This window comes from Protopterus annectens, chromosome 3.part1 (genome assembly GCF_019279795.1).
Source record: "Protopterus annectens isolate FY-2018-M chromosome 3.part1, PAN1.0, whole genome shotgun sequence".
Classification (NCBI taxonomy): Eukaryota; Metazoa; Chordata; order Ceratodontiformes; family Protopteridae; genus Protopterus; species Protopterus annectens.
The window spans coordinates 521,609,297-521,633,516 of NC_056732.1; the positions used below are offsets into that span (position 1 = coordinate 521,609,297).

At 43.8% G+C, this 24,220-nt stretch overlaps 1 protein-coding gene across 1 annotated transcript in view; it reads right to left on the bottom strand.

The window, feature by feature from the left end:
- WDR48 (WD repeat domain 48) overlaps positions 1 to 24,220 on the bottom strand; it is a 1,921,140-nt gene that overhangs the window by 905,257 nt on the left and 991,663 nt on the right. The window contains exon 11 of the mRNA XM_044066951.1: positions 18,069 to 18,166. Within this exon, the coding sequence (XP_043922886.1) occupies positions 18,069 to 18,166 (98 nt within the window). The remainder of the gene's footprint in view (positions 1 to 18,068; positions 18,167 to 24,220) is intronic.

Genomic DNA, 24,220 nt, shown 5'->3' on the forward strand with positions numbered 1-24,220 from the left:
TGCTAAAAGGAAGGCTGTTTTCCAAGAAAGAAATTTTAACTCAGCACTTGCAGCTGGCTCAAAAGGAGGAAGAGTGAATTTTTCCAATACAAAGTTAAGGTCTCAGGCTGGAGTTGGGGCTCTCCTGGGTGGTCTTAAGTTTTTGGCCCCTGTGAGGAACCCCTTGAGCAGTGGATGAGAGAGAGGGGTGGTTCTGTCTTGTAATGAACTGAAATGGCTGAGGCGTGAAGTTTGAATGAGGAAAAAGAAAGGTCCTTCTGAAGTATCTCAGTTAAGTATTGAAGAATCTGAGGTAAATTGGGCACTGCTGTGCCCATCCCTTGAGTTTGGTTCCAGGCACAGAATCTTTTCTATTTTTTTAGCATAAGATTTTCAAGTACTAGGCCTCCTTGCCTCCAAAATGCTATCCAACACTTGTTTGCCGAGGGAAGGTAATGGACTGATTAGGAAATTATCCAGAATGCCAGGGTCAGGGTTTGAAGCCTCGGGTGCAGAATCTGGCTCGCCTGCTGTGACAGCAGGGTAGGGGTCTGAGGCAGGTACCATGGAGCCAGCAGTGACAAACTGCGCAAGAGGGGGTACCAGTGTTGGCGTGGTCAGTCTGATGCAATAAATATCGTCCTTGGTTTGTCCTGTTTTATCTTTAGTAGTACTTTGGAGAGGAGAGGCAGAGGAGGAAAGGCATAAACTGATAGATTTTTCCAGCTGAAGGACAGAGCATCCACTTTTCAAGCTTGTTTGTGGGGAGTCCTTGTGTTGTCCAATTGGTAGATCTGGGGGGAGGCAAACAGGTCTATAACTCGGCTCCCCCATTTGTTTATCAACATGTTGAATATCTTTGGTTCCAGTTTCCACTCGTGTGGGTCCATAAGATTTCTGCTGAGTTCATCTGCCAGTGTATTTAGTTTTTCTGGCAGGAACTGAGAATGTATATGCACTTGGTAGCTCAAGCCTGTGTTCCACAGAGCCATGGCTAGTCTGCAGAGGGGGTAATAATGGGTACCCTCCTGCTTGTTTATGTACCACGTAACAGTGGTGTTGTCTGTCCTTACCATTAATTGTCCTGGAAGAATGTGGTCCTTGAAGGCTGTCAGAGCACTCTGTACAGCTAACATTTCTTTTTGATTGATATGCAGGTGCATTTGACTTGGGTTCCATTTGCCCTGAATGACCTTCCCTGCCAGGTGAGCCCCCCATGCATAGTCTGATGAGTCTGTTGTAAGGGTTTGAGAGGCAGGGGGTAGAGTGAATGGTAGTCCCTTGTTTTGGTGGCAGGCCTCTGCCCACCAAAGGAACTCTATCTGTAGACAAGGTATGATAGGAATCATTGACTCTAGATCCTGAGAATGTTGACACCATAGGCTTTTTAGATACCATTGTAGTTTCCTCATATGCAGTCTTGCATATGGAATTAGCAGAATGCAGGAGGCCATGAACCCCAGGGCTTGCAGTATTTTCCTTGCAGACAGCTGGGTCTTTGTGGCCAGTAGTTTGAAGTAGGTTGTCAAATGAACTTGTTTCTCTGGTGTGAGGTAGGCCATCTGGGAAGTTGTATTCAAGCTTGCTCCCAGGAATACAATTTGCTGGCAAGGTACAAGATGTGATTTCTTTTCATTTATGGTGTACCCCAGAGAAGTTAGCATTTTCTTTACAAATGCCAGATGATTCAGTACTATGTCCTGGCTTTCTGCCTGAATTAGACAATCGTCCAGGTATGGGTATATTTGAATATTTCTTTGCCTGCAAAATGCAATGACTGGAGCTAGACACTTTGTGAATACCCTGGGCTCAGTAGATAAGCCAAAGGGCAGTGCAGAGAATTGATAGTGCATGTAGTCTGCTTTGAAGCGTAGGTATCTTCTGCAAGATTGCCTTATTGGGATGTGCATGTAGGCTTCCTTTAAATCCAGTGTTGCCAACCAGGCATCTTTGCCTAGCATAGGAAGCAGCTGATGAAGAGTTAGTATCTTGAATTTTGAGATTACCAAAAATTTGTTTAGGACAGACAGATCCAGGATAGGACGCCAGGAATCGTCTTTTCTGGGTACCAGAAAGAGTCTTGAGCAGAAACCTTGTCCCCATTCTTCTTCTGGGACAGGCTGAATAGCCCTGATGCTTAAATGAGAGAGAACTTGCTTTTGTGCCTCTGCCCACTGATTTGGGGGTAGATCTGGCCAACCGTTTGGGGTTGGTAAGGAGTGGAAGTGGAGTCTGTATCCTTGGGAAACTATATTTAAAACACATTTGTCCTGGGTAATGAGTTCACAATTTTTTTGCCTGCAAGGCAATCTTTCCCCTAAAGGAACAGTCAGTTGAGCAGGGCTTGGAAGGTTTAAAGTTAAGTCATTGAAACAGTTTATCATAAGGGGGAGTCTTGCTACTCCCTGCTTTGGAAGTGGGGGCCCCCCACTGCTTAGTCCTGTGAGTACCTTGGGACTGCAGCCTGGGTGTTCTGCTGGTTCTGGGTTTGGACTGAGAAGGCCTGAAGAGGCAGGAAAGGACCAATTCTTAGATGGCCAATGCCTACCAAATCTGGGAGGCTGTACTTGCAGGAAATCTTTAACAGTTTGCATAGATTTAGCTTTTTCCGCCATCTTTTTAAGTACTTCTTCGGCTTTGTTGACAAACAGGCAGTCTTGGTTTAAGGGAGCATCCAGCAATTTAGCTTTAACATAATCTGGCAAAGATTGCTCCTTAAGCCAAGCATGCCTTCTAAGTACAGACCGAGTGACAGCAGCCCCGTAAGATGCCTCTAATGAATCAAAACCACATTGCAAAGTATGTTTTCCAACTTGTTCAGAAGAATGCATTAAATCCTGTAAATTCTTATTTTCAGCACAGTCAGGAATCAACATAATTTTCTGTTTAAGCAATCCAATAATATGCTGCTGATACTTTTAACATATGAAACTAGCAGTTTAAGGCCCTAATGGCTAAGGTTGCAGAAGTGTATACCTTCTTACCCCATCTATCCAGCGCCCTGGAATCTCTATCAGAGGGGGGTAGGATTTTTGGCAGTAATAACCTTAATGCCCTTTGGTCCCTGTGAAATTGTCTCAGGATCGGCAGTAGGATTCTTAAAGAGGAACTTGTGAGAGTCAGGAACCCTGTAATACCTATCAGGTTTTCTGGGAGCAGGAGGTAAAGAGTCAGGGGCTAGGCTAGATTCCGAGAAGGCATCATCAACAATGTCCAGTAGAGGAGGGACAGCTAAAAGCCTGTGTTGGGGCAGGAGTAAGAAATCCCTCAGCCTCTTTTTGGAGTCAGAGTAATCCTGGCTTTCCCAGCAAAAATGTTCCCTAAGAGTATGCAGGGTTTCACCAAAAGAGAAATCCTCTGGAGGGGAAGCAGAGAGAATGGAGTCCTCTGCATCAGAATCCTCATATGTAGATAAGGGTAAATCCTGGTCATCAGAAGAAATAAGAAGTTATGTACTCACCATAACGTTCCATCTGAGTAGGTATCTTTCATTTGTCTGCAACCTTTGGGATATGGATCCGATCTTGGATCCGAGCCGGCAACTTCTACCACAGCATAGATCCCAGCTCCTAGCTCCTCCCTTTACCCATAATCCCCTGCCAACCCTGACTGACCTCAGATCAAGTTTGCCCGATACAACCATAGTTATTGTTCCCCAGAAGGGGCTTATCTAAGACAGATCCTATAGGTCAGGGGGAAGGAGGGGGGGATGGTTGCAGACAAATGAAGATACCTACTCAGATGGAACGTTATGGTGAGTACATAACTTCTTAATCTGAAGTAGGAACTTCATTTGTCAGGAACCTTTGGGACAGAGTCCCCAGCTACCTGAATCCTGGGTGGCCTTTATGGAAGAATATTCCGGAGCACTGCAGAGCCAAAGGACGCCCTACCTCTGGAGACAACATCCAGTTTGTAATGGCTGATAAAGGTATGAGATGAGGCCCAAGTGGCATATCATCTAATGGAACCCTAGATTTAAAAGCCGCCGAAGTGGCGACGGCCCTAGTAGAATGAGCTCGGACTCCCTGAGGTGCAGGCCTTCCCGAACTCTGAAACGCCAAGAGGATACAACTAGCTATCCACCGTGACAGTAAGATTTAGAGATTGACTTGCCCAAACTTGTTTTGGCAAAGGAGACAAACAACTGGTCAGATTGTCTATGACCAGCAGTTCGATGAATATAAAAGCGTAATTGTCTGTGCACATCCAAGGAATGCAGCTTGTACTCTCCTTTGTTCTGGTAATTGGGAAAGAACACGGGAAGATTAATAGACTGATTAATATTAGCTTCCGAAGATACCTTAGGCAGAAAGGACGGATTGATCCTGAGGTAAACTCTATCCTGATGGAAGGCTAAGTATGGCGGTTTAACACATAGAGCCTGAAGCTCAGAGACTCCTTTTAGCTGAAATAATGGCCACCAAAAAGGCTGTCTTCCAAGAGAGGTATTTGAGGTCAACCATAGCCGCCGGCTCGAAAGGGGGGCTTGTCAAGGCCTGAAGAACCAAAGATAAATCCCATGGGGGTACTACCTCCCTGACCGGGGGTCTGAGGAGGAAGGTACCCTTGAGGAAAGCTTTACAAAGCTTGGAAGTGATTAGAGTGCCCGATTCATGCCCCACATGATAATGCGTAATTGCTGCTAGTTGTACCTTGACTGTAGAGCAGCTAGCCCCTTGATGAAAAAGGGTAGTTAGAAAATCCAAAACCGACGTAAGAGGCGCCGTGAAAGGATCTAAGTGATGGTGCTCCACCCAAATGGAGAAACGTTTCCACTTACTTCGATAAACCCTTCTGGTGGAAGGTTTGTGTGCTGCTACTAGAATGGCTTTGACTGGTGAGGAGATTCCAGGAGTCCTTATCAGGAGTGGAACTGGAACAACCAAGCAGTCAGCTTGAGGTTGACCAGGTTGGGGGTCGGAAGACCCAGAGGGTGAGTAATAAGATCCGGAAGGGGATCCAGAATCCAGGGTGGATGAATTAGGTGAGACCACAGGTAGGGGAACCACGTTTGATGAGGCCAGAACGGGGCAATGAGGATCATTTTGCTCCCCAGCCGATTGGCTTTCTGTAAGAGTTTTAGCATCATGGGCAATGGAGGGTAAGCGTAAAGGAGACCGGAAGGCCAAGCATGTACTAGAGAGTCTCTCGGGGACTCCCCCTGGGGGGGGATTAGAGCGAAGTAACTGTTGCATTTGGTATTTGAGGGAGAGGCGAAAAGATCACAACAGGGTTGCCTCCATTGGGCAAATATTTGTTTCACTACTAGAGGATTGAGAGACCATTCGTACGGGGTCAGAATCGAATGACTGAGCCTGTCTGCTAGGATGTTGGACCGTCCCGGAATGTGCATTGCACTAAGAAAGCGGCTGGTGGATATCGCCCATTCCCACACTCTCATGGCCTCGCGACAAAGAGGAGAAGACCTGGTTCCCCCCTGTTTGTTGATGTACCAGACAACTGACATGTCCATTTGTACTGCAATAGTCGCAATCGGAAGAAGACTGTGAAGTGCCTGCAACGTCAAGAGCACTGCCCTCATCTCTAGGACATTGATATGCAAGGAGGTCTCTGTGTCGTTCCACGTGCCTTGGACCGATCTGCCTAAATAGTGCCCCCCCCCCACCCCAGGCGAAAGGCGTCCGTGGTCACTGTGGCGACGGGGGAAGGCATCGAGAATGGTCGTCCCGTGCGGAGACTCTGGGACTGGAGCCACCACAGGAGCGACCCTCTGCAAGCCCTGCTTATGGAAATAGGATGAGACAGGGACCATTGTACCTGGAGGGTCCACTGCAGGACCCTCATATTTAGACGGGCTAGGGGCAGCAGAGGAATTGCTGACGCCATGGACCCTAGAGCCCTCAGGATCAATTCCGCCGGTGGAGCAGGAAGTCGGAGAATGGCCTGAACATGCAACCTCAGGTTCTGAAGCCGATCGGGAGTCAGGAAGGCAAGCATTAGTCTGGAATCCAATCTCGCCCCTATGAAATCTATTACCTGTGTAGGGACCAGAGAGGATTTGGCCATGCTGATAGTCAACCCTAGGCGTGGAGCAAGATTGAGGAAATAATCCCTGCCTGAACAGAGCAGATGCCTTGTTGGGGCGATGAGGAGCCAGTCGTCGAGGTACGGAAAGACCTGAATTCCCTGAAGCCTCAGGTGGGCCGCTATAACCGCCAAGACTTTGGTGAACACCCTGGGGGCTGAGGTGAGACAGAAGGGAAGGGCCCTGAACTGAAAGTGACTGGCTCCCAGCCGGAAGCGGAGGAACCTCCTGGAGCATCTGTCCACCAGAATGTGGTAGTACGCATCCTTGAGGTCTATCGAGCACATCCAGTCGTTCTCCCGTAATAGGGGGAGAATAGATTGTAGCGTGATCATTCAGAACTTTTCTTTGGGAACTTCCAGGTTCAGGAGAGAGAGGTCGAGAATGGACCTCAAGTCCTCCGTCTTTTTTGGCACCAGAAAGAACCTGGAGTAAATCCCCGATCCGAACTGAACTGGGGGGACGGGTTGGATGGCTCTTTTTTGCAAAAGCTGCTGAATTTCTGTAGCAGCCGCCTCCCTCTGATTGGGTGGTACGTCGGGGAGGCTTCTGGTTTTGGGGGTTACAATAAAGGGAATTAGGTAGCCTCTGGATATGATGCGAAGCACCCAGCGATCTGTTGTTATGGACTCCCACATTGCTAGGTGCTTCGAAAGACGCCCCCCGATTGCCTCCAGAGTGGAGCAGCAGGGAAACCCCTCAGGGGTTCTGCGTGGGCCTCTCAGAGAAAGGTTCTCTGGACCCAAAATTTCTGGGACCCCCTCTGCCTCTTGGGCGGGGTCCTCCCTGTCCTCCTCTGCCATGAGAGGACTGGTTGTCCAGAGCAGACTGGGACTGATGCGATTTACGGAACCACATCTTCTTCTGACCCTTTTGGTTCTTGGAAAAGCGGACTCCGACGGCAGACAACGTCTTCCTGTCTTTCTCGCTCTGGACTAAAGTGTCGCGAACGGTTTTGCCAAACAGTGCAGAACCATCAAAGGGGGCATTCGCGAATGACACCTTAAAGGGTTCCGAGAAGTCACAAAGTCGGAGCCAGGCTTGGCGCCTCATTACCAATCTGGCTCCGCCAGCTCTAGCGGCTCCTTCAGTGGCGTGAGACAAGAGACGCATAGAGGTGTTGGAAACTGAACGTAGAGTAGACATTCGGGAGGAGTACAGCTGCTTGTCCCCTTCCGACATGGACTCTGGGGGGGATGCAGCGTATTCTTTTATTAGATCTCACTGCATCCGGATGACGTGTGCCATATAGTTCAGCGCCCTCATGGAGAAGGTTGCTGAACTAAAGACCCGCTTCCAAAGGCGGTCCATCGCTCGAGACTCCTTACTCGGCGGGTGGACCACAGAGCTCTCCTGAGCCAACTCTCTCTTGGTGGCCACCGCCACCAACATGGCAGCCACGGGGGGACCTCTGCTCCAGTGGGTTCTTTCAGCAGGGGGACTCAGGATTCTATCCGGGCGCTTGGGGACTGGCGCTACAGTGTCCGGCTCCTTCCAAGCCCTGGTGGAAATAAGGTCCACCAGGGGGTCGGGGGGAGGGGACACCCAAGAGGTAGATGGCCCTGCTTCGAACGAATCCTAGGAATACGGACTCATCGGAGAAAACCTTGGGGGCAGACCACCCTCCCATAATCCTGAGCATTTCCATGATGTCTCCAAAGGAGACATCCTCGGGGGGTGACCTTGGGGAGCCTTCCCCTTCATCTAAGTCCGTATCTTCCGTAAGGGACTCGGGGGAGTCCACGTGCCTCCTCTTACACTTAGCTTTGTGAGGGACCTCCTCGGGGGGGTTGTCCGAGGAAGACTCACCAGCAATGTCACGTTCCAAAGGAACACCCAGAGATGCTGGAGCAGGCTGCCCCGAAGGCCGGGTGATGGGAGCCCGGACCAGCGGAGAGGGAGTGCAGGGGGGAGCCGAAGCCAGGACCGGAGGTCAGGATGCACTCAGCAGTGCCCTCTTCACCACCGCGAAAGCCGAGGGGGAGCCACTCTTGATAGGCTCCGAGAGTAGACTGCCACTCTGATCCGAAGCGGGGACCGGATCCGGGGCTGAGACCCTCAGATCCGAAGGACCCGTGTGCTCCGACCGGGACGGAGCCAAAGTCACACAGAGTCCCTCGGATCCGAAGCTCAACCCTCAGCTCCGAGAGGTCGGATCTGACAAGCTCGAGGGACCAGTCGGAGCCGAAGTAACCAGTACTTTTGACTCTGACCCACCCCCGGATCCAACGCGGCTCAGCTCCGAATGCTTCGAACCCGGAAAGCGGGTCGGAGAAGGAGCGATTGGAGCAAAAAATGGGGTCGAGCTCCCCCCCAGAGGGGGGGGGGTAAGAGCACTCCCATCTGCAGCTGGGCCTGGATGAACCTCCTCATCACCCGGTCCATGTCTGCATCTGACATACTAAAGGTGGACCTCGACAAGGCCACCGAGGCAGACCTAGAGTGTCGCCTCGATGACCTCGACGGGGACTGGGTCCCCTCCTCCCCGGGTCCCGGTGAGAAACAAGGGAACCGGAGCCGAGGAGGAGGTGATCCAGAAGCTCTGGATAGAGAAGCCCGTTTTGGCGGGCGGGGCCGAGGAGGAGTCCTCGGCCCGCCGCTTATGGTGCTTCTCCTTCCGTTTGGCTTTCCCGGCCTCCCTCTCCTCCGGAGCTGAAGTGGGAGGTTGAGTCCCGACCGGAGGGAGGGAGACAGGGGTGGCTACCACCGAGGGCTGGGTAGCGGCCACAGAAGTACCGGAGGCCGGAGCCGAATCCGGGGGCAAAAGGCCCGCCAGGATCAGCTTCGACCTCCGGTCCTTAAGTGCCCTGGGGTTGAACGCTGTGCAAATCGCGCATCCCAAAGAGAGGTGTTCAACCCCAAGGCACCTAACGCACTGGGTGTGGCCATCTGCCGGTGAAAGCTTATGGCCACACTCGGTGCATTTTGAAAAGATGGCTTTAGGGGCCTCCGACATGGTATACAGAAAAACACACTCACTAGGCCCCTACACACACCACAAACACACACTACGAACCAGCGAGGGCAGGGAGGAAAAATTAAACACAAAAGATATAAATATAGGAAACCTGAACATTCGTACACACTCACACAAGAAAAAGGAAGAAAAAAAGCAAAGTTTTTCTCACAAAGTTCACTCAACTATCTGGAGCTCGAAATCCAGCTTGTAGCTTGAAGCGCGGCAAACTAGATCTGAGGTCAGTCAGGGTTGGCATGGGATTATGGGTAAAGGGAGGAGCTAGGAGCTCGGATCTATGCTGTGGTAGAAGTTGCCGGCTCGGATCCGAGATCGGATCCGTATCCCAAAGGTTGCTGACAAATTAAGTTCCTACTTCAGATCAGAAATTTCAGAGTCCTGATCAGAAGAATCAGAAGGAAAATCAGTCCTAGGTCTCAGAGGGGGAAGGGTGGCTTCCCCTGATTAGAGTAATAAGGTCTTCAGTCATTCTTATCATTAGTTTTTTAGGCACAGGGGCCTGACCATGCAGTCTGGGTGTCTGTCTGCTAGGCATGGATCGAGTTTTAGGCCTTGAAGAAGAAGAAGGCGTTGGTTTAATATGCAAGTCAGTAGGCCTGAATACACCCTCAGAAGCCGGTGCCTGTACAGCGGCTCCGGACCCATCCAAGGTAGAGATATCTGCAGGTTCTACAGTCAAAGAAGCATCTTGCGGCATATCGGACTCCGAATGGTTCTCAGTAGAGGCCTGCGAATCTGAAGTAGTGGGTGAAAGCACCCCACTGAGTACCGGTGAACTGGCGACTAGCTTAGGAGAAGTGCCGTCGGCAGCTTTGGACCTATGCGGTCTGTCTCTGTCTTTATCTTTGCGTTTTTTCAGAATGTCGGTAGTTGGGTGGCTTACTGAAGCCATTTCTGGATAATTGATCCAAGTACCAAAGTATTTAGAAGCATAAATTAACAGACGACGAATAGTTTGAGGTTTGAATAAGGCACAAAACCGACAGCGAGGTACGTCGTGGTCTGGGTCAAAGCAAGGAATGCAGTACAAATGAAACTCTTTATGAGGTATTTGCTTTCCACAACAAATACAATTGTTAACTTTTACTGACATCGGTTTAGAGCAAGAAAAAGGTTCCCCAATGGGGTACTTAGGCTTAGTTGACGACTTCGGTTCTGAAACTCGAAAGCGAAAATTTTAGGAGTCGGCCGACTGGCACTTGCGAACTGCTTCTGCTTCGGGCACGACACGGCAAGAAAGACTGATGTAATGGCGTCGGCTGCATGCTTTATACCCCTGACTACCTGACGTCATGGAAGATGAAACAGCAACTGATGCAGGCCCCAAGACTTAGATAATCAGGCCAACTGAGGGCTACTGCAAGCAGATACTGAGAAATAAGATTCCTCATTTAACTACAAATATTTAGTGGCATGTTTAGCTGTAGTGCTTGTTTGACTTACTGTTCCCTGCCTGACTACTGCTGATCTCAGTCTGCATTTAGGTTGGCTGCCACTACTATAAACCTTATTTTTGACATTCCTCCCAGTATCATCTCATCAGCTCATTCTACTGAGAACTGAGAGATCAGTTGGGAAAGTCTTCCCCTAAGTCTCTTAAACTTGAACTATTTAAAAGTTATGTGCTCACCATAACTAGGCATCTGTGTTGTCCATTTTCATTCTTCCTCAACACACGGGTTCGGATCAGACTTGACCACATACTCCAGACTTTGGATCCAACTCTCCAGCTCCTTCCTTTACCCATAAAGCCTTAGTTCATCCCCACTACCTCAGATTGAGTTTGTTGCCTTAAGGCCCCTATAGCTAGACAGAGACAGTAATAGCTAACAGAACAAAGGAAGGGCTCAAACCCGTAAGTTCCAAAACACAGTCCAACAGGTTTCTCCAGAAGACTGAAGGATGGGAAAGGATGAAAGGGAAGTTGAGGAAGAATGAAAATGGATAACATAGATGCCTAGTTATGGTGAGTAACTAACTTTTAAATCTGATGCTGACCTTTTCACTCTTCCTCAACACATGGGACAAAGTTCTCAGTTATGCTGATCTTGAGTGGCCCTCATGGAAGGATATTCCGGAGTACTGCCGAACCAAAGGTGGCTCTATTGTAAATATAATATCCAGTTTGTAATGAGTAACTAAGGTATGAGCATTGGACCATGTGGCTGCTGCACTAATATCACCAATAGATGTTCTTGACCAAAAAGCAGACTAATCAGCCATGGATCTGGTTGAATGAGCCTTGGGTGGTTTGTGTAGGGGAATGCCTTGTTGAAAATTGATCCTAGAAATACAGTCTGAAATCCATTTGGCTAAAGTGGATTTAGAAACTGGGAAACCCAGTCTTTCTGGTGAAAAGGAAGCAAATAGTTGATCTGATTTTTTGCTTTGTTTTGGCATGTAAAGATAAAAGTGTAATTGTCTCTGTACATCAAGGAGACAATGCATGTATTCTCCTTTATTCAAATATTTTGTGAAGAAGACTGGTAATGAATGGACTTGTTGATGTTATTTTCAGAGGCTACTTTAGGTAAAAAGGAAGGGTCTGTCCATAAGGTAAACCCTATCTTTAAGGAAAATAATGTAAGGGGTCTTTGAAAAAAAAAAAAAGAGCTTGGAGTTCAGATATCCTCTTTGCAGAAGTAATGGCTACTAAGAAAACCATTTTCCAAGAAAGGAAGTTTAGAACAGTTTTAGCTGAAGGTTCAAAAGACTTCTTGAGTTAGACCTTGAAGCACAATGGTCAAATTATAGGGAAATTATAGGGAGGTGAAGGATCCTTTAATGGTGGTCTGAGAAGAAAAATGCCTTTTATAAATGCTTTCTATAATTTGGAAGAAGACAAATAATTTCAGTCTCCTGTGTGAAAATTGAAGATAGATGCTAATTGTAACTTAATGGTAGAAAGGCTCCTCCATTAAAAAGAGTTGCCAAAAATTCAAGTACGGCAGAAATTGGAGCAGAAAAAGGATTAAGTTCATTTTTAAAGGCCCAAAGGGAGAATCTCTTCCACTTGCTCTTATAAACTATCTTAGTAAAGTCCTTTTGCAAAGATAAAAATATAATACATACAGGGGAAGAAAGCCTGGGCTGTCAAACCAGTAATGGAAATGGGGAAAACAATGTAGTTAGTTTGAGGGCCTGGATATTGGGATCTTTGATTTCAGATGGGTATGAGAGATCATCTGGAGATGGCGCCAGTATCCATGGAAGATAATGAAGATGAGACCACAGAAAGGGGAACCATACCTGTCGAGGCCAGAAGAGGGCAATGAGGCTGACTGAGTTGTTTAGCCAGCTTGCTTTCTGCATAAATTTGGGAATCAAAGGAAGAGGAGGATAAGGATAAATAAGACTGGAGGGCCACATGTGGACTACAGCATCTCTTGTTAACTCCCCCTGAGGACCAATAAGAGCAAAGTACCTGCTGCACTTGTTGATGTAGGGGCACACAAAGAGGTCACCGCAAGGTTGGCTCCAATGATGGAAAATCCTTTCCACCACAGACCAATTGAGAGACCACTAGTGAGGCATCAGAATGGATCTGCTTAATTTGTCCACTAACACTCTGGTTTTCCCTGGTATGTGCATTGCAACTAGAAAGCAGTCTGAGGAGATCGCCCATTTCCACACTCTTACGGCCTTTCTGCAAAGGGGATAAGATTGAGTTCCCTCCTTGTTTGTTGATTTACCAGGCCACAGAGATGTTCTCAGTCTGAACTGCAATAGTCCCTAGAGCAAGAACATCTTGAAAGGCCTGCAGGGCTAGTAGGACTGGTCTCATCTGTAGTATACTGATATGCAGCTTGATCTCTTGGGGGGACCACATGCCTTGGACTTGTCCTTCCTAGGAAATGCATCACGCCCTACCCCAGTTGGGAGGCATCAGTAGTCATTATGGCCATGGCGGGGGGGGGGGGTAAAACAAAAGGTTGGCCTACATGAATTAGATGAATGTCGTCCAACTGGCTCCACCAGTGGATGCATCATTTGTAAATTGGAGTAGGTTTGACTGGAAAAGATGGGGGTTATCAAAGAACAGATCAATGATCAGCCAGAGTCCACTGAAGGACAAGCACAAAGAATCATGCCAAGGGAAGCAATATAATGGCTGCTACCATAGATCCTAGTTCTTGAAAGACTGATCTGGCTGGGAGAGATGGAAGGGAAAGACAAGCAGATGGACTGGATTCCTGAGTGTGAAAAACTGAAGAGGGAGGTTAGAGATAGAAAGGAATAATTAGAAGAAACTTTTTGAAATAACAGAAAAAAAAGTTACCATAACCACTAAATTGTGCTCAAGAGAGGAACCTGTGTCTGGGCATGATGGCAGCAAATGAGATCTGAGGTAGTGGGATGGACCAAGGTATTATGGGTAGAGAGAGGAGCTCGACTGTTGGATTTGAAGTCTGGACTATGTGGCCGAATTGGATCAGAGTGTTCAGGAATAATGAAAAGGATATCACATCTTCTGTTTCTTACCATCCCACTCACTTAAAAAACTGCACTTTATTCAACTGCTTTTACTATATTTGTGTTCCTGAATTGTTCAATTGCATTTAATCTGCTGCATTTATTACTGCTTGTTAGTAGCCTGATTACACTAACTGTTATTCTAAGCCTCTTAGTTCTGATTTAAGCATTTGGGCTCCAAATTAGTTAACTTACATAAGGAAGGTTTGTGGTCTACACTCTTGTGGCAGGAGAGGTAGCTTATACCTGTGAGTTGGGAATTGCTGGTTGAAGGCTTATTGTATCTATTCTAAAAGTATCTTAGTTCTGGTTTATGCACTTGGGGTCCAAACCAATTATTCAACATTAAGAAGGTTTATGGTCTACACTCTTGAGAGAGGAGGGGGGGTAGCCTCCACCCTTCTGAGCTGGGAATTACTTGCAAAAGCTTATTGCGCCTATTATTCCAAGTTTCTTTGTGCTGGTTTAAGCACTTGGGCTCCAGACCAGATATTTTACACTATAAAGGTTTGTGGTCTACACTCCTGTGGTAGGAGATGACAGCCTACACCCTTCTGAGCTGGGAACAGCTGGTTGAAGTCTTATTGGGTCTGCTATTCTAAAAGTGCCTTACTTCTTCTAATATGTGTAGATGCCAATCTCTCGCAGTACAAGTTTCCCTTAAAATACCTTTACTGTCTAGACAGAATTTTTTTTTAACTACTAGAGCATCTAGTTTGACCTATTCAAAATTTAAATTTCCCTCACTCCTTCCCAGCAGATCAGAACCCATGGATATGCAATTCCCGATTCTCACAGTGACCAATTTGGTTGAGATGGGTTTTCTGAGACATTGTAGCAATTGCCTTATGTACACAGACAATCCATTGTTCTTAATAAAGCAGATAAAGTATGCAAAATGTGTCAATGCACTTTAACGTTAAAGGCAAATTTCGCTCATACAACCAAAACTAATCCTATAGAGGTGGTCAGTGACACTTGTACCACACCTACTGCACAGGATAAAGATCCTACACATAAAACTACTCATGATGAGGCACTTACAGGCAATTTTCCTAAACACTAACACCTCCTGCACAACATAATCAAAAAAATGGGTCCTCAGCTATCACGTAAACACTCCATTAAAACATTACCCACAGCTACACACAGTAACAGTGTATCTGATGCCTCTACTGCTAAAGCCATTAAGGCAAACCAGTGCACAGCCAAATTTCCTGGTTATTGGTTTTTCTACAGTGAGCACAATGTCCCCCTCACCAGACTGAGTAAGGACAGAGTCATGGTTTGCTGCCTTTCTAGAGCTAGGATCGGTCAAGTCACACAGGTACTCAGATCAATGAGCCACAGGTACCAGTATGACTCTGTCACAGTCCATGTTGGTGTTAATGGCCTGAGACGTACCTCCCTTGACTATATGAAGAAAGACATAATCGGGCTCACTGATTATGTGTCTCAGGCATTTATAAGACTAGCACTGAGCAGCATACTACCTTCTCCAAGGATGATAACATGTTACTAACAGAAAATGATTGATTTTAACAACTAGCTAAGCTTCTGGTGTCAGCCTACAGGGGTACAATATTTGACAGTCTTCGAAGATATAGATGACGGACCACTCTACTTTGCCAGGGATAGTCTGCACGTATCCCCTCTATGCTTTTGGATCTTGGCAAATAACTTTTCCACCCCATATTCCTTTTTGTAGGCAATGCCAAACTGATAAACCTCCTGACTTAACTGAACCTACAAAGGAATATCAGAAGGTGGTAACGCTCAATGCTATAAATCTTAAATGCCACTTCCTGCAAGCCTTCCTCTCCCTGGAGAGTATACACATTTGTGTAGTAATGCAGAGATGGTTTAAAGTTGTGGAGAGTACCCCAGCAATGCGAGGTAACAATGGCCTTTCACACCTGTAGACCAGCTACTACACAGGAGATAACTAAAAGGTGGAAGAGTCTCAGTCTGTATTAAAACCAACCTCACATCCAAATTAGTTAAAGTGTATGACCACTGGAACTCATACATGTGCAAAACACCATAAACAGGGTCTCGTACCATATCCTTGCAACCTATAGGTCTCCTTCCATGTTCCAAGAAACCCATACTACCTATCTCAATGTACTAGAATCCCTCACTGTTCAACCCAATACAATATTCATAGGGGATCTCGACTACCCCTCTATAGACTGAGAATCTTAGACAACTTCTAATGCAGCACTTTGATAATACTAACAACCTCAAACAGGTAGTAAATTCTCCTACCAGGGGTACCTTGTACTCACAAACATGGGGGGGGGGGGGTGATGTTCCTCACCCAATGTAATGCCATTGCTTGTCAGATCTGACCATAAAGCAGCATTGCTTAAAATATAAAAAAATAGCTTCTCAGGAAAAAAAGACAACCACAAAGTTTTCTACAGCTATGTCTGCAACCTCAGGGGAAATGATCAACAATGCACATAACTTATTGTAAATGGCATCATCCACACTGAACCAGAGGTCATTGCCAAGCTTTTGGGAGACAGGTACAGCTCAAATTCCTCCCACCACATCTCCCAATAATCCAAAAGAAATACCACATACCACAATCCCCCTCCCAACCATTACTAGGGAGCAGGTCATCAATGCACTTTCCAAAGTCAAAAACCCCGGATCAATGGGTCCCAATAACATCCTGGGATGCTTAATAAATAATATGAAATATGACACCTCTGGTTCACTTGAATGACTTTTCAACTGCAGCCTACAGTAGGTTTTGTACCAAGAAATGGAAGATGGCTACAGTACTTCTCCTGCACAAAGGAGGTCCAACCACTGAGCCAGATAATTACAGGCCCATAAATCTGACCAGCCTCATATGTAAGGCCATAGAAAAAATCATCATGGACATGATAAATGAGGACGTAGGTAACCTGCAAACAATGGACTCATCACAGTCTGGCTTTGTTAAAGGAAGATCATGTCTATTATAGCTGATGGATGTTTTTGGGAGGGTCACCAAAGCACTGGATGAAGAAAAGACCATGCACACAGCTTACCTTGACCTGGACAAGGCTTTTGATACAATACTCCATTCAGGTATTACTGAAAAGCTCTCTAATTTTGGTATAAACCCTTTTATCACCCACTGACTTAGCCACCTGGCTCACTGACAGGACCCAGGAGGTCAAAATAGGCAAGGCCACCTCCACCAAGAGGCCAGTCACTAGCCGAGTCCCCCTAGGGCTCAATACTGGGCCCACTACCTTTTGGCATCTATTTCTCTGAAATGGAAGCAAATGCTGAAGGTTTATGGCCGACTAAGTTTACAGATGGCTGAAAGATGGATTATCATCACCTCCCCTGCAGACACTAGCATTCTTTAAAAAGGCCCATCTCTGACTAACAAATGATGCTAAAGCTATGGTCTTGAACTCAATGTTAAGAAATGCATAATTGTACCCTTTGGGAAATCAAGCATCCTGGCTAATTACCAAGTTGATTAATACATCCCTAAGAGTTGACCCACTGGTCAGGGATCTGGGTAGACACGTAGACAGTAGCCTTACCTTCGATCACCAAGTGGCCACAGTGGTGAGCAAATCCTTTTATGTTGCACAACTTATAAGTAAGGGCATGATATCTAGATCCAACAAGGTCATTATCCCACTTTACTCTGCTCTTATCAGACCAGTCAAAGAGTACAATGTTCCCTTCAGTATGTACCCGACTAGGTATATGCAGCAACTAGAGCAACTTCAGAGGTTCCTTACAAAAAGAATACAGAGCGGAAAAAAACCTGCAGTATGTAGACCACCTTAAAGCCCTTTCCCTCTACTCAGTCTCCTATACATTGCTGAGGGGTGCTCTATGCATGGCTTACAAGTCATCTGCAAACCCCACACTTATGAATGTCCTGCATATTCATAAATCAAACAGTATCAGATGTACAAGGTCTAGTGACCTGAATTTTGTCTGTGACTTAAACAGAACATGCTGGAGAGACAGATATATGTCCCACAGATTACCGCTCCTATACAACAGGCTTCCCATCCATGTGAAGCTGAGTTTGTTTACTACCCCGTTTAAGCACAACCTAGACCAGTGGATCGGGAACAGGAAATCTGCACCGGGCCTGGCACCCATGTCCCTTATGGACAGAGGTAGCTTATAAATGCCTGGCCCGCAATGCCTTATTTAGATACAGGACATTATTATTCTTTCAGGAAAACTTAGCTAGGCTTAGAAAGGCATCCTGAATCATAAGCCTAGTAACAATCTAGGAATCTATGTAAGTAACCCCCCTTTGCAATTTCAACAACATGCACAACTTCAAATAAACACTAATGGCAAATATTTTCATCTGTCTTCCTGCCGTTCTAACAAACAGATTTTTTTTTTTTTGCTTTCCCACTACTACAAATTATTTACTTTGCTAGCTATCTTAAACTCATACAAGCAAGGACCACCACTGAATAACACTGTAGATCAACCAGAAATACAGTTAATTATAAATTTGTTTAAGGCTGATTCACATTATTCTATACATAAACAAAGAAATAACAGAAGATATTATCAAAAAAAAAAATCCCGCCTTAAGCTTACCTTCAGAACATCCCAGTAAGCCACACTGGTGTTTGTGTCTTTGGTTAGTATGTGTCTCTTGTCATTTAGGATGTGGCACTGTGTTATACTGGCTCCACCTAATGGTTACAAAAAGAAAACCGAATCAACCAACTTCCCTCATTTAATGACGACTTGTTTTATTTTAAAACTTAATACTTCAAAAGTGTTCATAATACAGTGTACAAGGAGAAAATGAACAGAATGAAATTTATATTTTTGCAACAAAGAAATAAAGACTATGGATATTTTTACTTCTAATGCATTTACTTCTTATGCTGCAAACTGTTGCAATATAAAGGAATGATACATACAGCAGAACGGTTAGCACAAGTAAGAAATGCCAATTTTCAGTCTCCCATAAGTAATTCAGGGACAAGCACAGAATTTGAAAAGATAAAATCAGATGTGGCAAGTACAAAGTACATACACAAATGAACATATAGACATATGAACACACCCCCAACTCTACTACTGTGGCATCCTCCATTCACATCCAACTGTCTTTTTACTTACTCCGTCTCCCCATCCTGTCCACGTCCTTCTTCTACTAACCTCACTGTCCTACCATTGAGCCCTCCTGTCTACTTCCTTCTCTTCCTAACCTTACAGACCTACCACTGAACGAGATGAGACATTCAGGTACTATTGCAGCCTACCTTAATATCATACCACCACTTACATCTGCAAGGAATATTCACCGACCTTGCTGATTCCTGCAACAGGACTCATATAGCCTATTGCTCAGCTATTACACCTCCTAAATGTGTGAGAAATTTAAGTACCTAGATAGTAATTAATTCCTATATCTGCTTTGTACCCACTGCATGAAGTGTCCTATATAAATTTTTCTAGCTGAAAACTACTAATATAGAATGTTCTCATGTATATACTCTATACTGCTTGTATAATATCTTTGATTTGAGAATAATTACTTATGTACTGTTTTTTCACCAAATATGTTTAATAATGTAAATTCTGTATTGTATGTGAAATGTCTTATATGTGAGGCTTTTCTCCCTGGGACTCCACTGAAAATGGGCACTTCTGGCCCAGCTGTACCATCCCAGTAAACAAATGCAAATAAATAAATAATTTTCACAATCTGAATATACACTCAATGCATTATGAAAATATCAGCACATCATAATAGAGTATGCTACGTACAAGACATGATTAACATTAAACTTTCAGTCATCATAAAGGTATAGAAAGCAGGCATTATTTTGACAAAGGTAATTGAGGAATAAAGGTATGATAAGACAGATAACATGATGCTTTTTGCCCTGGCATGCACACAAGAGCATCACTTTCATTATGACAGTGTGGAAATGAATAAAATATCTAAATGATTATCCAACAAAGAGTAAAAACAGAGATGTCACTTGAAAAATATTAATGTGCATGTATACTTGTTACTTGGTGATTAATAATAAATATGTAGGCATTCACATCAGCATCAACACCCTTTTTCTCCACTTTCTGCATGGGTTGAGGATACCACATAAACAGTAATTAACTAATAAACAGGTAACATACAGATATAATTATGTTTGTTGACTGGGTAAGAACACTGGTCCAATTTTTCAAGTACGACCTGGGCTAAAAGTTGCTGTACTGAACATCTTAAGATTACCATTACTCTTAACGTTTAACTGAACAAAGACATATCTAGTTTATGTTTCTATATGTAGATTGCACCTTAACATTCTCTATCCTCAGTCTAAACTATGAGTACAAATTACCTTGGTTATCAATTCTTGGAATCTGAATGGCATACAAAATTAAAGAGAAAATATTTTTTGCATTCAGTCTACAAATGCAGTGCTCAAATCAGGTTTGCTCAAGAAATATATGTGACACATGACCAATGGTCCAGTTTTAACAAAAAATGGATACATAACATCACTGCTGCGTGGGGTCTAAAGAATAAATTAGTTGTGGCTATTTTAATTAAAAAAATAAAAACAATATATTAGAAATATATACAGACTCTGAAAGACATGTTATATGCAAGAATAACACAGTAGACAAACTACCATTAATTCTATACGCTCCATGCTTGAATCCAATCTAAGTTAAATTTACATATTTTCAATTGATTTAGATTTAGACGTCATTATATTTTAGGAGAATTAGAAACTGGTTATTGATCCCCAAAGGTATAGAGCTAACAAATCCCATTACCAAAACATAAATTATGTGCTATCTTAGACTGAATATGAACTACATGTCTTATGTTTTTCCCAGTCAATTAACATGTTTACATTAAACTCAGTCAAGAATCAATTATGTTGCAATTTCCAATCAACTATTAAATAGGTGATTCTGAAATGCACTTTTTTAGGGCAACTCAACAATTCAGCTTGGTCTACAGCTAAACTGATACCACAAGATTATAAATTCTGGTTGTAGTTGGACATTAAACCCAAAACTGTCAGCAAACAAATGGAGAGACTGTTAACAGACTTATACATAAACTTCGATAAGAGTGAAATTAAATTTTACATTCGATGGGTGGCATTAAAACATATTAAAATAAATGAAAAAAGGCTATCAAAAAGAAAATTACTGATCTTAAAAAAGCTCACCTTGCACCGTATAACCAAAATATTGATAAACATTACAAAAAGAACTAATTTTCCCTTATATTTAACAACTCTCATGGTATGAAACTACACCTCTAGCACAATATTCAGAATAGGCCCAAATTCCATCTAAATTATTGGCAGGTTTAATAATTATTCAAAATCCATCGCAAATTAATGTTCAAGGTAATACATTTACTTTAGATAATTATATCCTGCATATTTTCACTAGCATATTTAAACAATTATTCAACGAATGTCCAAATAACACATTAGATGATGAGATGACTATTTAGACAATTTTATTTCCAGTTGTTAGCCACTCAACAAATATTGAAAACCCAATACAAGCTTCTGAAATTATGAAAGCAAGTGAATATGTTAATAACAAAACACCTGACTCAGATGAATTTATGTCAGAATTCTACAAAATGATTTTAAAACATAAAACACTATTAGTGTATTCAATGACTGTTAGAAAAATATGTAATAACATGTGTGTAATGCTTATTTTAAATAAGGGAAGATTAACACGTTTTTATTCTATATGCAGCATTAGTTCTATTTGAAACTGAAAACATGCTTTTCTGAAATTGTGCTTTCTGACACTGCAAGATGCACTCTGACCTAGTTTGCTAGCACAGCAAAATACATGTTTATGCTTTGGAAATGTACTGGAAAGCAGGTGATTTTCTGCTAGGTCAGGAAATTAAATGGAGAATAATAATAATTTCTGTAGATCCATTCATTATGGACAATAAGCTCTGTTCGTGCTAATGAAAAAGTGCACAAGCTGCAAGAAAGTTAGATACTATAAACAATGAACTGCTTCAGAAATCTGTACTTGCATTGTGCTTGAATTAGCCACAGTACCTAGACTTGTAACATTACATAGCAAGAAAGTTATAATTGACCGGTGGTCGTCAAGGCCATCCTGTTTACTGAAAAATCTTTTTTAAACTTTGAAGAGTCAGCTAGAAATGTGAGAAACATCTGTAAAGTAACAGAATTGTGAACTGGTGGTCTGCTACGTCAGCCGTAGTGGGCAATGCCTTGAAAGAAAGTTGTAATAATTGTGACACTTCCTGATTTTAGTCAGACAAACTCTGCAACTGCATTTTTTGTCTCCTTGCACAAGAATAAAGATACCTGAACTGAACCTTATGCTTTTGGTCTTTTGAAGTATTTTCTTTGACATTTTTTTGGTCCTTTGGAGCCGGAAACCCTCGTTTAGCCTGGGATCAGATGGGCCAGGTGGCATGAAACTGTTCAGGGAAGATACCACATCGGATCTTCTTCACTGAAAGACCTCCAACTGAATTGTCATGCAAAAGAGGCCAGCCACTTTTCTGATCTACGACTGAAGGCGGATTTCGTTTGAACAGTGAGTGACCAATCGCTGAGGCTCAGGTAGGGGTGAATCTACTTTTTTCTGTTTTAGATCATGGACTTGATTGTATTTGTTCTGTGAGAATTTTGTTAAAATTCAGGGACAGAAATATTGCTATCTTGTCCTAGATCAGGTAGTCTGAAGAGACTGTAAACACTTGGTGGTACCACATTAAAAACAAAAGGGTTACGTAACATTTAAAAGGTTAGAACAAAATGGGTAATACGTGCACAAAAACGAAAAGACCCCAAAGCCCACCGTTAACCAAAGACGCAAAATATATGCAATCACAGCGCGCTGACAACGTTAGATATTATACTAAATGGGTTAATAAATATGAATTTGATGGGAAACTAGAAAGATCCTCGCTTATCAAACTTATTAGACAGCTAAAAAACGATTCTAAAGGTCAGGTTAAAAAAAAACAGTGTAAATTAGGAGTTACTCGGCACACAGGTGGATTGAGGAAGCAAACCGAAGAGAACAAAAGAATAAAAATTCAAAAGCAATGTTTCTAGACAAAGAGGATAATAACTTAGTTATAGCATCGGCCCCTCCGCCCCTTCCAGTTCCGGTTCCCTTACCAGCTCCCTTACCGGAATATGAAGCAAAAGAACAAACTGGCCCACCTCCACGATATCCAGTTATTCCTATAAAACCACTACCGTTTGTTAGAGATCCTATCGAGACTAGGTCTCGAACATGTAATTTAAAAGGGGATATTGAATTATATCAAATGAATGGAAATTCACGGGCTATGAGTGAAGAAGAGATATGCCCACTCACAGAAGTACCAAATCCTCAGGCAGGACAAGAAGGGCAGGACCCAACTCTCTAGTATACAGACCGTGGACACCGGAAGATATCCGGCAAGCCACAGAGGGAATTCCCCATCCAAAAGTTAATTTTAGAAAGTTTTTAGAAGACTTACAGGGCATGAGATTAAGTTATCACTTAAACGGAGAGGAAGTAGAAAAAGTAGTCAGACAAATAGTAGGTCCAGATTGGCACATGATCAGTGGCAAATGGAATCCCTGTGACGCTGCACTTAGGCCCCTCCCACATAGCAGTGCAGAACTAGATAACAGAGTTAAAGGTCTGACAGACCGAATTTCTGAAAAATGGAAGCCTAGGGCAGACTGGACTTGCATTAATCAATGCATCCAACAAGAAAGTGAAACTGTTGATAGATATTTTGCCAGATTATTAGAATGTTTTAACAATCACTGTGGAATGCAGGTGCCTGAAGACCAGACACGAGATTCCCCATATGAGCAGCAGTTAAAGAATGCATTTTTGAAAGGCTGTATTGCACCCATAAGTAGTTTCATTACTAAACATATGGTAGACCATCGAACAAGCAGATTACAATCACTGCTTGAATATGCTAGACATGCCGAAAGGTATTTTAATAACAAAAAGAAAAAGAAAGCCCAAGTATTTGCTGTGGAAGATGGAGAAGTTTATTTAGTACAGTCCGGACAAAAGGGCAAAAAGAATGCCCAGGGAAACAAACAATCTGATCAGCGATCAGAGGACTTTGAAGGGAGAAAGAAAAGAGGTGAGTGCATCAAATGCGGGAAAAAGGGACACTTGGCAAGGGATTGCAAGAAAAATAAAAAGGCAGCAATGGAAGACAAAAACGATGAAGGTGAGGACTGACTATATGAAAGTCAGAAATCACTAGATAGGAATAATAAAGAAAGGACAAATGAGAATGTGATAGAAGGAAAAGAGAATGTGATAATAGAGGAAGTGCAGGACGCTACCAATAGTGAAGAAAACAAAATATTAGACCTCGCCTTACTGAGCTTAGAGCTCTATCTAGCTGACACAAAACCAGAAGTGACACTCCTGGTAGAAGGGAGGGAAGTCAAATTTTTGTGCGATTCAGGGGCATCACGAACCCTGGTACACCCTTCCAAACTACCAGAAAATTCAGAATCACATGACTTTATACTAGTAAAAGCAGCTAACGGACAGCTGCATCGGGAGCCTCTCTCCCATAACATTACAATAACAAATCCTGTTTCAGGATTAACCCAGAAAAGCAAAATTGTTGTTTCTGCAAAATGCCCAGTGAACCTTTTGGGCAGAGATCTTATGCAACTACTAGGCATAGCAGTAATTCCAACCATGCAGGGTATGGAAGCACA